Source organism: Humulus lupulus, chromosome 3, assembly GCF_963169125.1.
Source record: "Humulus lupulus chromosome 3, drHumLupu1.1, whole genome shotgun sequence".
In the NCBI taxonomy this organism is placed as follows: domain Eukaryota; kingdom Viridiplantae; phylum Streptophyta; class Magnoliopsida; order Rosales; family Cannabaceae; genus Humulus; species Humulus lupulus.
The window spans coordinates 149,021,419-149,038,319 of NC_084795.1; the positions used below are offsets into that span (position 1 = coordinate 149,021,419).

Sequence of the window (16,901 nt, forward strand, 5' to 3'; positions counted from 1 at the left end):
GCCGAACTTCCAGTGTCATCTTGGCCTATTGGCTGCTTGCCCGACCGCTGCTGAACCTCAAGGTTCTGATCATTGGAGATAGCGGCATGATGGGCCTCCTGCCCATCACGTTGGTCCGCCTCGTTACCATGTTTAGAGCGAGTGACCACCATGGTTGGGTATTTGCGATAGCACCAATCTAACAGTCTCTCAATGAAAGCACCAAACTGTTGACGCGGTTCTTCGCCAACAGATAATTAACAGAATAAAGAGTAGGATTAGTGCTAAGTAATGAACCGTAATAGATGAATGATCTTAAAATAAAATGATGACACGAATACTTTTTTTAGGTGGTTCAAAGGTTAAAATCCTTCTAGTCCACCAGCCAATATTATTGGTGTTTTTCTGATATGCTTTACAGGGTATTTCTTTACAAAATAGAATCCAACCCTTTGCAACTCCCAGGGCCTCCATATTTATAGGGAGAGGGCACCTGGGGGTTGGCAAGGGAGGCCATCCCGTGACCTTCTTACCCATCATGTCACTTCTGTGACATTCATGATTAATTCCTAAAACCTGACAATGAAGTGTGGTCTAATCAATAGGTAAGGGGGATAATGGGCCGCATGGCCCAACGCAATCGTTGGTGCCTGAACACGCACGTTTATGCTGCGTGTCCGAGAATTCAGGGATATATCAGACACGTGATGTCTGATATATGCACGTTTACATTGCGTGGTTGACTTTACAAGGGGTCAGAGATGCCAACCCAAGCTCGTAGCTCGAGCTTGTTGTATTCTTAGCCCATGGTGTCCATACTTCTGACCCGACTCAGTAATCTTATAAAGCCTTTGGTTACCTCGAGCTAAAGAGGTAGGACCTGGTAACAGCAGCTCCGGATACGTGGCATCTACGTAGCTGATATAATTATGTCATTTCTCAGCTCGCTAATAGCCCGTAGATAATTAGGGCGTACAATATCTGTTTGTAAAATGTAAAGGTTTTTAAAGATGTTCCATTCTCTAGTTTATTCAGAGATTTGGTCCTCTATTGTGTAATTATTTTGTTCTTGTTTAGGTTTGCTTTGGTTTGCATCATGGTTTGGTTTGTGAAACTGGTGGGTTTTCTCACCACCCTCATGTATTGTAATTTCTCATTATTAATAATTTAATACAAGGATGTTTTGTTTCAAAGAAATAAAGAAAAGTATTATAAAAAATAATAATGATAATGACAAGACCAACATAAGATAATGCAGGAAGAACATTACTTACAACAGGACAATTAGCTTCTCTCATCCACTCCAAGTTGCGTGGATCAACAATTAAATCATCTGGCCTCAAATGCATATGTATTATCAGTGCACGGGGAAAAGGTTTTAATAAATTATAATGCATCAATCAGTGATTTGATAAAGATGCTAAAGGTAAGATCAAAGCTAACTATCATAGCTTAAAAGTCCATTCACAAATGGTCGATGCAAAATGAAGGGGAAAAACACAAATTTGATTCTGATTTTAAGTAGGGAAATGACTCGTAATAGTGGACATGCCCAAACATTCATGCATGTGCCAAAAAATAATATTTCTAGTATCTATATCATTAGCAAAGGGTTTTTAAGTCAAATAAATTAAAATGCAAGAAAATAAATGGGCTACTCATTACTTACTGTATCCAAACATAGTTCCCCTCTCACAGACCATCACATTTGAATTTCCAGCCAGTCTAATCTTCTCAACAGAATTTTCCATGACCTAAGCAAATCAAAACATATTTTTAAATTTTTTATTTTTGTGGGATAAGCAAATCAAAACATTAGAATAACCATTACCGATAGAAGCATAAAAATCTACAAACCATCAAAACAAGTACAAAAGAATGTGGGAAAAGATTACTTACAGAAGGAGCACAAAACTGGCCCTTCTTGACATTGATAATTTTCCCAGTCTTGGCTGCTGCAACTAGGAGATCTGTCTGTTCAAACAGGAGATTTGAGATAAGAGATAAAATGACATTGCTAGTAAATGACTGATGCATCCTTCATAAAATGAAAGTGCAAGAACCAAGGAAAGGAAAGATGAATATGGAGGTACCTGACGACACAGAAATGCGGGAATTTGAATAATATCTGCAACTTTGCCAACTGCTTCACACTAAATAAAAAAAATTAAGTGTTAGAATCAGTTCATGAAGGCCATGCTCAAACTTTCCCGACTGTCTTATATGGCAGCTGCATTTAATTCAGAAATATGATAAGAAAAGTCTCCGAAAATGGAAAACTGATGAAGGAACGAGAAGAAATTATCATTTTTTATATAAGATGCGATAGATTGTAGAATAATATAAAGATGACGAGTCAACATAACAACCAAAGGTGTCAATCATTATTTAGCACTGAAAAAGAAAAATCTTTAAACTCTGGTTTTAGAGGCCCAAATAGCCATCCAATAATTAATTCTATCACAAATGGATGAAAGATTATCTTCCACATCTTGAAATATCTTATTGTTTCTTTCTAACCATAGGGCCCAAAAAATGGCCAGAACAGCAACATTCCATATTATCTTTTTCCTTCTCCCAAAATTACCCTTAAAACTACCTAATCCATCCCCGTTCATCTACTACAAAATATTCTGGTAACCAGCAGGCCAAATCCCTGCAACAATCTTGGCCATAGAGCACCAATGTACAAAGATATGGTCACTTGATTCAATACTACGTTTGCACATAACACACCACTTAGGAGAGTTGTATGGAAAAGGTTTTCTGCACTGTAGGTTCTCACGAGTATCTAACTTTTTCAAGGCCGAAACCACCCAAACACTTCACCTTTTAGGAGGGCATTAGATTTCCAAATAAAGGAAACTGGAGCAAAATTATTATATCCTTCAATCAAGGACCTGGAACCACGCATTTCCTTACAGTTTGATGTATCCACATGGCTTGGGTGGTAGTTGTTATGGCTATCTACTAGTCTATATGGATGAAGAAGAATAAGAGAATTTTCGAAGAATTTGAAGACAATGTGGATAGTGTTTGCTATAAAATTCAATTTGCAGTAGTGGTCTTTAGGCTATTAAATATAAAATGTTTAAAAGGAGTTTTGTTATCTGATCTTGAATGGGATTGGACTGTTTTGTTGTAATTTTTTATTTTTTAGGGTTGTTTCCTTCTTCCATCCTCGTATTATTTTCAGTCATTAAAAAAGTCTAGTTTTGTTTACGTACATAAATACATACATAAAAGGGTTAATGAAATCTCAAAAAACTCAAATTATAAATCAAGAATGTAGAATCTAACCAGCCATAAGTATACATCAAACACCTTACAGAGACTCTAGGACATTGAAACATCAGGAACGCTGATAAATGAAAAGTCACATGTTTGTATGATCTTGTAAAGCCAATCATGAAAGAAATTAAATTATTAGAAAGACAAACTCCAACTAGTCTCATCGCATTCCTTTCTCCCTGGACATTGATAGACCCGATTATTGATAGCATATGGATAATTAAAGGGTATATTGGTCATTGTAGTGAAGGGGTAGTGGATGAGCTAGAATAGAGTTAGTATATATAGGGGGCTAAGAAGAATGAGGGGCATTATGTGGACAGTGATTTTGTATGGGCAATAGTTTAAAGAACTATTTCGTTGTCCCATTAGCCAGGCAAGCATGTGGTGCTGCCATCGCATTACTTTCAAAAGCAATCTAATGCTACCATAATGGATCTCATGTCTTGTTTGTTCTTCACTCTCTTATCTAGCTAACATGTGAGACAAATCTTGATTTATGTTGCCCTTGATAAGAGATCAAATACGTCAACTACATTTGACACATGAATTTGTTTTTTATTGTACTCTTATCTAATGTTGTGTGATAAACACACATCCAAAGACTCTCATCCTACTTCTTCTAGAACAAAAGAGGGCCACCCTATGTGGGCTTCTTATGTTGCAAGTACGATGCTTCCAACAGTGAATAAACTTAGCTTCCTTAGCTCCACCAACTCCAGTGGCGACATGCAATATGGGATTTGAGCTGGAGGCATTGCACAGCGGCAAATCCGTACGCATAATGTTGTTGTACTCAACAAGAATAACAACAACACAGTAAAGGTTATTAACAACCTTGCCTTTCTTGATTCCAACCAAGGTCACCACAAATGTTTTACCTGCCACCTGATTCAATTGAGAAGTTGACTGTATCAACAACTCCCCCACCTTCTTTCCCTCACACATCACTAGAACAATATTTAGAAATAACCTTCATCATAAATGTACAATATTTAGACATAACCTTCATCATAAAGAACTCAATTCCAAATATCAAATTGGAAATATCTAATGAAGCAACTATAAAAAAACATCGATTTTCCCATTTACAACCTCGTAATGAAGAGAATAGTACATATGATAGATTATGCCCCCTCGAGTTGACAGCCTTTAATTTGCTTGGGCTTTTAGTGGTCAGATTTGCGATGTTACTCGAACTAACACCACAAATTTGGAAGATGGCATATACATATCATAACGAAGTTGTTCAAAATAACAATGGAACTTTTGAAGTTCTAAAGAAGGTAGGGCGGCCCACAAATTGAAATTGTTGGATAGATTTCATGTTAGCTTCCTTAAGCCATACCATGATAATGCTGAGAGGCAATAGGCGCAACGGGCACTGTCAATAATTGAGAAAGGAGTTTGAGGAGAGAATTGAAAAGATCCTTAACAAACATAATAAGCGTGCAAGCAAGAAAAACATGTGCATTAACTTCTTAGTACAATGGTATGGGAGAAAGCAAATCAAATGCTACTTGGAAATAAGGTGTGAACCTATGAAAATTTAAGGGTGAAATCAAGAGATATCTAAAAACTCTCCCAACACAGACATTGGCTTCATCCAGCAGGGAATGATTTGTTACACCTTGAACTCAACTTAGGGATTGCATGCATGTTGACGTAGACCCAAGGCATCATCATGCCAAGGAGGAAAGAGACAATATCTAATGGCAAATGGCACTCAGATACTAGCATGGGTGGATGCCCAGCATGCAAGAGGATGCAAGTGGTGATGTGCATCCAAATGCAAGCAACAATAGGTAATGTGGGAAGTTAGGTGCATGATGCCAGGCATCGAACAAGGGTTTCCAGAGTTGGCCACACAAGGTGCACGTGGATAAGCATGCACTAGGCAGGATGTGTTCAAACTTGAGTAAGTGACATTACTTCAATAAGAACAGATGGTTGAGACATTTGGTCCTTTGGAAAGTGGAACAAAATTTCTTACAAACCCTTTTGGTTATAATTTAATTTCTTTTTTTTTTTTTTGAAAAAGAGACAGAGGCCATAGTCAGAGACTGACCCCCTCTCAACATTATTGAGAGCCCTCACTTTTAGCGGAGGAATACCGTGGTTACAAAATAATCACAAAAAAACAAGCCACCAAAACCCCACAACAAACAACCATCCCCAACGTTAAAGCCAAAAATTTCCCCAATCTCTATTAAGATCCAAAAAGGAAACCCCCGCAAAAAACTTGGTTCTATACACCCAAGTTGCAACCCAAAACTTAATTTTATCCCAAATAGCCTCAACTGAGTTAAAGACACCTTCGAAAATTCTACTATTCCTTTCGAGCCCTAAGGCCCAAAAAGTCACTAGCAAGGTGGTCTGCCACAATCGAGACATCCTTTTGCCTCCCTCTAAACGACTCAAAAACAATTGAGAACAAGTAGAGGGCATACACCAAAGGACACCAAACTCAACCAAGACCTTACCTCACACCTCCCTAGCAAAATGACACTCCAGGAATAAGTGTCTAGTTGATTCCCTTCCAATCTTACAACAAACGCACCAACTAGGGGATAAACAATGATAGGGTCTCCTCCTCTACAAGTTGTCATGAACATTCAATCTTTTCTTGAAGACCTGCCAACCAAACACTTTACCTTTTGAGGGAGAGACACTTTACCACAAAGACTTTGCCCACTTCTCTTCCGGACCCAAGTGGGCATAACTTAACCTTTTGGACCTGCAAGAGAATATTTCACTAGTGTTAGGGGTCCACACCCTTCTGTCCTCTAAAATTGCTGACAGAGCAACCGTCTCCATCAACTGAAACAGCTGAGTGAGACTAGGGACCTCCCTATCAAACAGATTCCTTCTGAAACGCAAATTCCACCCCAGGCTTCCCAAACCTCCCTCACCCCTAGAAACCACCAAATCCTCAATCAAACAGTTATCGGCCTAGGAAATCGTAAATAAGTCTGGAAATTTATGCTTTAAAAGAGTATCGTTTATCCAAATAACCTCCCAAAACTGAATCCAACCCCCCTTCCCAACCTTGAACTTGATCAGCTGACTATACTCCTCACAAAGAGACGAAACATCTTTCCAGGGACCACGAACAGACAACCTCCCCCCTCTACCAATTGCCCAAAACCCTCCATCCCCCCCATACCTACCCTTCACCACCCTGTGCCACAACGACTTATTTTCCAACGAAAACCACCACAACCATTTCATGAGCAACGCCTTGTTTCTCGAGTCCAAGTTACCAATGCCAAGCCCCTCGTGACCCGGTGATTCACAAACTTCCTTCCAAGAGACAAGGTGGTCGGAACCAGAGTGATCTGCATCTTCCCAAAGAAAAACTCGCATCAACTTCTCCAAAACTTCCACCACGCCCTTGGGAATACAAAAAAAGTGACAAATAGTACACCGGAATAGAAGATAAAATCGATTGAATAAGAGTCAATCTACCACCCCTAGACCGGAAAGCACACTTCCACCCATCCAAGCGTTTGGCAAATCTCGAAACCACGGGCTCCCAGAAACCTTTGGAACGAGGGGAAGCACCCAAAGGTAACCCCAGATACTTCATAGGCCACTGACATGCCTCACACCCAATCTCCTTGGCACAAAGCTCCACTGTCTCCTCATCCAGGTTAATCCCTAACAACTGACATTTCTGCACATTAAGAGATAATCCAGAAACAACACTAAAAGCTTTCAGAATATCCAGATGAGCTGACAAAGACTCCTTATCATCAACAAAGAAGATCGTATCTTCAACAAACTAAAGATGACTGACCTCCACATTATCCTTTCCCACTTTGAAGCCTCTCAAAGCTGAAACGCTCTTAGCCTTATCCACCATCCTACCCAAGACATTTGCAACCGAGGTAAACAAGAAAAGTGAAAGGGAGTCCCCTTGGCGAAGACCTCTAGATCCCTTAAATTTCCCCTAGGTCTCCCATTTAAAAACACAGAGAAGGATTTTAGAAGACAAACATCCCAACATATATTTCCTCCAAACATCACCAAAACCTTTCTTATCCAGTACAAAGTCCAAAAAGTCCCAATCCACACAATCGTAAGTTTTAGCAAAATCAATTTTGAACACTCATCCCCTTTTACCTTTACTCCGATACTCCTCCACTATCTCATTAGCCACCAACACTGTATCCAAAATTTGCCTACCCTCCACAAAAGCTCCTTGAGTCTCTGCTATCGTGCCAGAAAGAACTCCTCGGAGTCGACCAACCAACACTTTCGAGATGATTTTGTACAGACTTGTGACCAAACTGAAAGGCCTGAAGTCTCGCACACAACAATTATCCAACTTCTTCGAAATAAGGCAAATATAGGTCTCATTGATCTTCCTGTGAATAACTCCATCTTTAAAGAAACCATCGAATACTGCTTGAAGATCACTCTTGACCGTGTCCCAATTCTCCTGATAAAATGCCATGGAATATCCATCCGGACCCGGAGCCTTAGACCCATCACATTCAAACACTGAATGTCTAATTTCCTCCTATGAGAGAAGCAAAAATTGAAGGAATAGGCTCCCAGGATATACCTTCCACCCCAATCCATTTCCTATAAACCGAAGAATACAACGAAGAGTAAAAACCAACAATAGCCTTTTCAATATCGTCATCTTTACCAAAGATAGTTCCGTCCTCTTGCTCAATTCTAGATATAAAATTCCTTGCTTTTCGAGCACTAAGAATACTATGAAAAAGCTTGGAATTAGAATCCCCTTTTTTAGCCCATTGACATTTCAACTTAAACCAAACGCCTCTTTCCTCTTCAAAAACTATTTGCTGCCACTCTTTCTTAATCTTCCTTTGATCCAAAAGAGTTGATCATTCCACTAGCCCCTTCCTCTATTCTGTCCAACTCGAACATCCGTCTTTCCAAGAACTGTTTAAGCAATGTTCTTGATCGAAATACCTCCCGACTCCACCCCTTGACTTTATCTCTAACCGAAGACAACTTTTCCATGAAACCATATCCCGGCCAACCCATCAACTTAGATGAATTCCACCACTTCTGACAAAGGACAGGGAAATCCTTATGCTCAAGCCAAGAATTATCAAATCTTGGACTGGGCCCCACCACACAATGGGACAATGATCTGAAACAATACAAACCACCACCTCCTGACGAACTAAAGGATAAAAATCTATCCATAAGGGCGAAAATAAAAATCTATCAAGCCTACAACAAATAGGCCTTTGTTTGAAATTAGACCACGTAAAACGACCATTATGGAGTTTAGGATCCATCAAGCTCAGCTCTCTAATCAGCGCATCAAATTTCTTCATGCTTCTTGTATTAGACACACTGTTAAGTTTCTCATCTCCTCTCCTAACCACATTAAAATCTCCCCCCACACACCAATGACTACCACAAATGACACTCAAACCAACTAACTCATCCCAAAAGCCATCCCGTTTACCATATGCCACAGGACCGTAAACGCCAGAGAACCACCAAAGATCCTTACCTTCGGCTTAAATGCGAACAGTACCCGAGAAATCCCCCACCAATGAATCCGTAAACAGTGACACTCCAAGTATCCCAAACCACTAAGGTCCCTCCTGATCTTCCTGAAGCCTGCTGAAAAATCCAAACTTTAAATCTAGACCGCCAAATACTCCCCACAAAACTCCTATCTACTTTAACCTTTTTCACCTCTTGAAGAACAATCAAGTCAGTATTAACCTTGCAAATGGTTCTTTAATCGCCTTCCGCTTCTCTTTATTACCACTACCCCTCACATTCCAAGATAAAATCTTCATGAGTATTTACTACATCTTGTCTCTTTCTTTTTCTCATAATTGACATTAAACTTTAGATTCCTAAGTTCACGGTGGCTCTTCTTAGACAGAAAATAAGAGCTGCCTACCTGTTCCTCCCCTTGATTATTAATCAGTAATGAAATTCCCAAAGAGTCCATGACCTTAAGTAGCCTAGAAGATTCATCTGGCCTGTCCACCTCTTCAAAAATAATTTTCTCTGTACCAATATCCTCTTTCCCTAATCCGGGTTCGTGGCAAACTTCAGTTCCTTCCGCCTCATTTCCCTCATTCCACAACCTTCTAGCATGGACCACAATGTCTTCCATTTCCTCCCCGTCTGCTTCAGAATCCATGTCCATATCCTCCTCTTCAGAGTTGCACGGTTCAGATTGGCCTTCTACCAAAGGAAAGATGAAATCATCCTCTTCCATTTCTTGCCCTGTAAACATTAATCTCTCTTCCAGCTCTTTTGAAAGAAACACACTCTCTAGACCTGAAACTTTTGGCTTGCGGTGATACACTTACAGACTAGTAGTCGTATACTCTGGGTTCAACTCCTCCTTTCCCGAATTATGGAGAAACGCATCATTTTCTAGGAAGAATCCCCTTTAGATCAGTCCAGAAAAAGACTCTACCTTTGCAAAAGGCCTCACGGTCCTTGGGGCAGCCAGCAAACGAAGATGCTGAGTCAGGCCTGTAGAAACTCGATCATACTCTAACCCCCGAAAGCCCAACTCCATTTCAGTGTAAGTTGGATTGAAGAGAGCCCTAAAGGAGTGTAAGACCGCTTTAAAAGAACAGACCCTATTCTCCAATTTCAAGGCCTAGCCCAAACTACTTTTAGAAAAACCAATCTGGTATTTCAACTTTGGGTGCGTGGAGTTTTTATAATCATGAAGACCTAGCCACGTGCTATCCTTCTTTCTCTCTCCAGTCGATAAATCTAAAAGAAGCCTATTAAAAATACCCTTTAATAGAGAGCAAAACTCACATAAATCTATCCCTTTAGATCCGTGATGGATACCCTAAGAATCCGGCCTCAGATTTTGGCAATAATGCGACTGGAACCTTCCCTTGCTATCCTCCGACGACAGCTTGACCACTGCATAACCAGTTGTCGTTTCTACCTTGCCTAACAGCTCCGCTTCCTCTACATCGATTGTCGGCCCCACCACCCCTGAGCCACCTTTCGGCCCCTGCGTACTCTTTCTAACCCAAACACTCCCCCCGCTTCTACTAGAATGTTCAATCGACCCTCACGACTCTCTTAACTTGAATAATCTTAAAGAGATAAAATTACCATCATAGGGCAAAATGATAGATGCAAGAATGAAACCTCTAGGATGTCCAACCACTCTTATTCTAGCAACAAACACGTCTTTCATCTCTGATGATCGTTTGTCCACGGCCATCAAACCGCCACACAAGTCTCCTATCACCTTAAACACATGCATATTCCATATGTTCAACGGTATCTCATCCACTCCAATCCAGTTTTGAAAGCATCTAATTTTCCTCTCATTCAATTGTGCTCTCCAACTCCAAGAAGAAGCAGAGACCTTAGTGTTGTTCGAAAAGTTCATCTCCCCTCTAGAAATCAAATTTTGTTGCATGGATACAGAGGGACACCAAAGGATAGCTCTATCATCAGACATAAAACACAGTTCAACTTGTTCCCCTAAAAGCTTTTGAATACCTCCTAGAATATAATCCCAGGAAGGACTTCCAGATTGAATCAACATCACGGCATGTCCCTTCCTACATGAAAATCCAAGACTAGCAGTGTTCTTTTAATTATCAGTGCATTAGCGCTCCCCCTTTTCTGACACCACTGCCGCCCAAGATTTCTTGGAAACCCTAGGATCTGAAAAGGTTCTTCTCCATGGATCCTTTTCCTGTCTTCCAACAATCCCAATGAGGAAATTACTCATCTCCTTCCAACTTGACTCCCATCATCAGGTATAATAGCACTGCTAACCACATTATTTCTTAGCGTGGAAACTTTGAGGAAAACGCCTCTGATATTCCTAAAGCACTCGATAAATACATTCAGATAATTGTTTCTAAACGAACGCTTGAATCCCAACCTATCCTCAACCTTCAAAGAAAAAAGCCTCTGAATCTCTCCAATCAGCCACCTTGCTCCATCTGATGGCAATGAAATCTCGTAACCTCACAATCTAGTTCTTTCACATAAATGGACAGCCTCTCCATCAGTAGAGAGTGTTAACATGAAACTTTATGTTCTGTTCTGAAACTCCAATATTGATTATTGGAGTTATCAAGATCAAAACCACCATTTCGCCCAATTCCAGTAGGGAAAGAGGGTTTCTTATTCCCATAACTAGTGGGGTTATGAGAAACTCTCCTTGCCCTCATACTCTCTCACGAGCTATAATTTAATTTCCATGTTATATTGTTTCTATAATATACATATGTACAAAGGAAATAAGGTTATTGTATTTGAATGATTCATTATTATTCTTATTTATATTATTATAAAAACTGTTTACTTTTTTACTACAGTTCTAGTATAAATTTGGCCTTTTAAGTCTATAATACGTGAAATTCATAAGATAAGCTAGAGCAATTTCCTCTCTAATTCTCTCCTTATTTCACTACATCTACATGGTATCAGAGTGGTTGAGAGAATATACAAGAGAGCCCTTACCAGAGCAAAGCAACTTAATTCCAAACCTATGTCGCAAGCTTCCATAGTTGTTGTCATTGCTCCAGTTGACCATTCCTCTTCCTTTCTTCAAATAACCTCTCACAAATTCAACAGCCACAATTTTCTTCCATGATCCACACCAATCAAAATGCTTCTTCAAGGACGATGGAAGATAGGCTTCATCAATGGATCAAAACAAAGGCCAGCGAAACAAAATCTACCTTTTCGGCTTGGGAGTTGATAACTCGATCATTATGCCATGGAGAATTAGTTCCATGAATGACAAGATCAACCAAAATTTGATTCTCAACCCAATTGCCAAAGAGATGTGGGACGCTATCAATAGAAAGTACCCGGATGTCAATAACGCAACTCTTATGTGATTTATGTGAGACCACAAGGCAACTCAAACAAGGAGATTTGAGTGTAATTAATTATTTTAACTCCCTTACCTCTGTTTGGCAAGAGTTAGACATGTTCCACAATCATAGTTGGCACTATGCCCTTGATGCGGAACTCTACCTTTCCATTGCTGCAGAGAGAATGTATGGTTGTATCAGAGCTGAACAAAGATTTAGATGAATTTCGTGGTTAGGTCCTTGCTCTTTAACCACCACCTCATATTGATGATGTATTTGCTGAGGTTAGGAGGGAAGAAAGAAAAAAAAATGCTTGGTAATTCCAATGAGAGGATGGTTAAGATGGAGGTCGATGTGTGCAGGCTAGCCCAACAATTTCCCACCCTTTTGATCAGACCGTGCCCACTTTTAAGGCTCCTAACAATCAACATTCATTAAAGAAAGATCAGTTTGAATTAATTCACCATTGTATATGTCAGGGTTTTCGTGCTTTGCCAAACCTTAGTTGAATAATGCAGAGGATTTCAATACAATTTTGTGTGAATTGTTTAGATAGGATAATAAGAATCCACCCACTGAATCGAGGGATACCCCCACCTCCTTCCACCATATCCAATTCTACATTTGTTTCTGGGTCTTGAATTTCTTCAGGCCTTGGGTCGTCCTCTTCGTCATCCTCTTTGTCGTGTTTCAAAAGAACATTCACACCAATAACAAAATTCTTGTCTTTCTTCTCTTGCATTTCTAAGTCAACCTTCAATATTCTCCGAGCTCCGTGTTTATACTAGGCGAAGGATAAATCCAAATAGTGGAGTTGTTCATCCCACTGATGTCCAGAGCTCACTTAATGTCACACCATTAACAAAATCCTTTGTCTTTTTTTTCTTCGTCATGTTTCAAAAGAACATTCACACCAATAACAAAATTCTTGTCTTTCTTCTCGTGCATTTCTAAGTCAACCTTCAATATTCTCCGAGCTCTGTGTTTATACTAGGCGAAGGATAAATCCAAATAGTGGAGTTGTTCATCCCACTGATATCCGGAGCTCACTTAATGTCACACCATTAACAAAATCCTTTGTCTTTTTTCTCTTGCATTTCTAAGTGAATCATCCTTCAATATTCTCTGAGCTCCATGTTTATACTAGGAGAAGGATAAATCCAAATAGTAGAGTTGTTCATCCCACTGATAGCATGGTCAATCACCATCCCAAAAAATAGTCATTCCAAAGAAAAACAGGGGATATCACTCCTACTGCTTGACTTTTCAGATCTTAATACTCCTATTGCTCTTAAAAAAGGAACTAGAACTACATATCATCCTATTACTAGGTAACTTTTATACCATAGACTCAGAGTATCATAAATCATTTACGTCAAAAATTTCTATTTCTGCCAAGAACCATTCAAAAAGCTCTTGATGATCCAAATTGGAAATTAGCAATTTAAAACGAGATGAAAGCTCTTTGAAACAATTTCATCTGGGAAGTAGTTGGTTTACCTAAAGAAAAGAAAACTATGGGTTACAAATGGGTATTTACCATCAAATGCAAAGTTGATAGCAGGTAGAAAGATACAAAGCAAGGCTTGTAGCAAAAAAGTTTACACAAACCTATGGGATAGATTACAAGAAGACTTTTGCACCAGTAGCCAAAATGAACTCAATTCGAATTCTACTCTCCCTAGCTGCACATCATACTTGGCCATTGCAACTTAATCAACATATCTACTAAGATATGGTCGTAGTGTGCTAGCTGTCCTTTTGTAATCTTATGTAAATATAGATTTGCCTCTTAAATATATTCTATTTTACAAGATTTTGTTAGCCTAGAAATCACATTAGTATTATTAATCTGTATTACCTTCATTGTAAATCTTTAATAAGTATAGCTATCTTGTATTATTTTCCATACGAAGAAAGAAGTAACAATTCAGAAATTACTCTCTATCTTGTTTAATTTGCACAAGAGTATACGTGTCTAAAAAGGTGGTTTACAGATTAATTATTAAAAGAACTCACCTGAGAAGCTTCATGAACATCGGTAATTATAGGTAAGTCATACGCTAATTTAACCTTCTCAAGGATCTGCCATCAAGAAAAATCATGAGGAACTAATGATATTTCAGTTTGTCCACACAGAAATTCGATAAACATTTCTTTATCTACTACATTTTACTTTTTCTGCTATAAGTTACTTGTGTTCATTCTTTAATAATAATAATAAAAACATTTTCAACAAATTTGCGTGTTGAACCCTTCTACACGAAAAAAATTAAGAACACGGACATATCAGCCTAACCGAAGACCCACTACTTAACAAAACCTACCATTTCATCAACTTTCAAATTGTAATTTCAATTTTCTGACAAGCAAATCTTTTTATTAGAGTATTCCAAATCAAAAGGCCACCTTCTGCTTAAACATAATAAAGCCAGCTTGAAATGTCATAACTATTTGTTATGTCGACAATATTTTATGGTTGGTCAAAGAAAAAACAAAACTACCACCACCTCAATGTCTCTCTATGGAAATCAGAAAAAATCACTTAAGCAATATCTGTTATAATTTCATACTTATTTGAAATGTACATGTTATTTTTTTTTATACGTCATTTACCAAGGATAAAACACGGCAATGGGAAAGTTATTAAGATTCAAAACCTTAAAAAGAACAACAATACAATAAGAGAGATAAAAATGAGAACAAAACACACCTTTAAACCTTCAGTCAAGCCTGGACCCCGAAATGATTTTGATGATGTTCGGTTAGCTTTGTCAAAGCTTGACTTAAACACCAGGGGCAACCCAACTCTACAACAACAACACTAGGCAAATTTTAGACTTTTGCTTATAAAAAATCAATCAGACAAAAATCCTTAAGCTACAAATGCAAACACAGCTCCTCTTTTTCTTTTTCTTTTTTTGAAACACAACCACGGCTTGTTATATGAAAATTATTACAAGAAAAATTAGAAAAATCTCCTAATTAAAAGATAAGATTACATGAAAAAATGCCAATCTCTATATATATGTCATAGAAAGGAACATTAGAAAATTATTTACTATCGCCACCCAGTATCTAACTCTCTCCCATAAAGAATCTGCATTTTCTTCAACCCCTTCAAAAATCCTCTTATCCTTTTTAGACAAAAGGCCACCAAATAGCCACTACCCCCGATCTCGATAAAGCTTTCTTAGCATTGTTACCTGGCATATTTTGGTTTAGCCCACTGCAATTATTTGGGAAGCATCTCAAAATATTGAACTTCTTCAATTTAAAGTTTCTACAAAATAGAATGGTCGATGCTGGAGCATACTAAGATCTTCTCGACCATGAATTCGATCAATATTTCCAACAATATATACGATAAAATGTTCAGTCACTATCTACAATTTTTCATCAGCAAAAGATAAAAAATAAAAATATCGTGAATGCCCTTTCCGAAATGTATTGTGCCTACATTATACATATAGTTATATATGTGCGTGTGTGTGTGTGTGTGAGAGAGAGAGAGAGAGAGCAAGGCGTACTTTGAGGCGACAGCCTTTATGCGAGCAGCCATTCGCATGACATGGCCTTCAGATTCAATCACATTTGGACCAGCCATTAAGAAAAAGGGATCTGCAGCCTGAGAAAATCAACAAAGACAGATCACTGATCACGATGGGTAGCCATGAAAGCGAGCAATGTGAAGTTTAAAACACTAAGCAGAACATAAGAAAACCTTGAGATGGCTGTATAGCAGTGCTGATGACGATGAATCCATCTCTTGCTACTCCGGAGTGAGAACCGATCTAGTACACGGAGTCGGAATATCAAAATAAAGCAACAATCGTCTTTTTTTTTCTTAATTTTTTTTTTAAAGGTTGTCTAGAGAAATTGGAAGATTTATGCTTTCTAATACCAAATATTTCCAAAGTATGCCCCAATAATTAAAAGCTGGAAGACTATTCCTCAAAACCCCCCAACAATTTGACAAAAAATAACCATATTTCTGTTGTGTCAATCTTACTTCTTGACCTCTCCCCCCCACTATGCCACGCTGACACCACAAACGTTGCTGACTACGCACATCATCGACGTGGCTCTACCATAGTCATCCTCCTCCCTTAAATCAATTTTGGGGTTAATTTATTTCTTTCTTTCTAAATCTATATTTTTATTAGATTGCACGGGAACTGAGTCCAGTTCTCCTCATCGTTTACCACCACTAGTGGAATACATCTTCTAAAGGCATACCTCCCGAGGACCTTGTAAACGAGTATTACACCAACAGTCTCATGTTGTGATCACCTCCTCCAAGCGTGTGAGAACCCTTGTCCGGAGTAGGAGAACAGTTTCCAGGTGTTACGCTAAGAGACGTCCTGGACCACAGATAGCTTTCTGACAGCCACAGCACAGAGATCGTGGTGTCGATCTCGTACAAGCGGCAATCAATATTTTAGTGCTTTCGTTGAGAGCTTGAAGAAAGCAACAATTTCAACAATGGATGAAGACCTCCCCGCCACAGTGGGAGGAGAGCAAGTCTGTCAACCTCCCGTGGGCATTCCGAAGGTGGCAGACATTGATGGGTACGATGGAGACGGTGGAAATAGTGAGTCTTCACGCTCATCTCAACTCGAACAACCACCATAAGTGGTGGCTTTAAGGATCCAAATCACCTCCCAACAAAGGGAAATGGAGGCACAAAAAAATAATATCGTCGCGCTTACAAGAGGTGGTGAATGCCATGAGGGCCACATTAGCATCCCAAGGGATACAAGTGGACCCCCAAGCCGAAGTGCCACATGTATAGACAGCAGG

The 16,901-nt window shown here is 39.1% G+C and overlaps 1 protein-coding gene across 4 annotated transcripts in view; it reads right to left on the bottom strand.

The window, feature by feature from the left end:
• Positions 1-15,980, bottom strand: part of LOC133823215 (2-dehydro-3-deoxyphosphooctonate aldolase) — a 34,852-nt gene extending 18,872 nt beyond the window's left edge. For all 4 annotated transcript variants that reach the window (XM_062255862.1, XM_062255863.1, XM_062255861.1 and 1 more), the window contains exons 1-8: positions 15,823-15,980; positions 15,629-15,726; positions 14,812-14,908; positions 14,118-14,183; positions 2,073-2,132; positions 1,879-1,953; positions 1,649-1,733; positions 1,254-1,312 (exon numbers count right to left, since the gene is read on the bottom strand). In XM_062255862.1, the coding sequence (XP_062111846.1) occupies positions 1,254-1,312; positions 1,649-1,733; positions 1,879-1,953; positions 2,073-2,132; positions 14,118-14,183; positions 14,812-14,908; positions 15,629-15,726; positions 15,823-15,864 (582 nt within the window). In that variant the 5' untranslated portion in view covers positions 15,865-15,980. The remainder of the gene's footprint in view (positions 1-1,253; positions 1,313-1,648; positions 1,734-1,878; positions 1,954-2,072; positions 2,133-14,117; positions 14,184-14,811; positions 14,909-15,628; positions 15,727-15,822) is intronic.
• Positions 15,981-16,901: the final 921 nt, after the last annotated feature.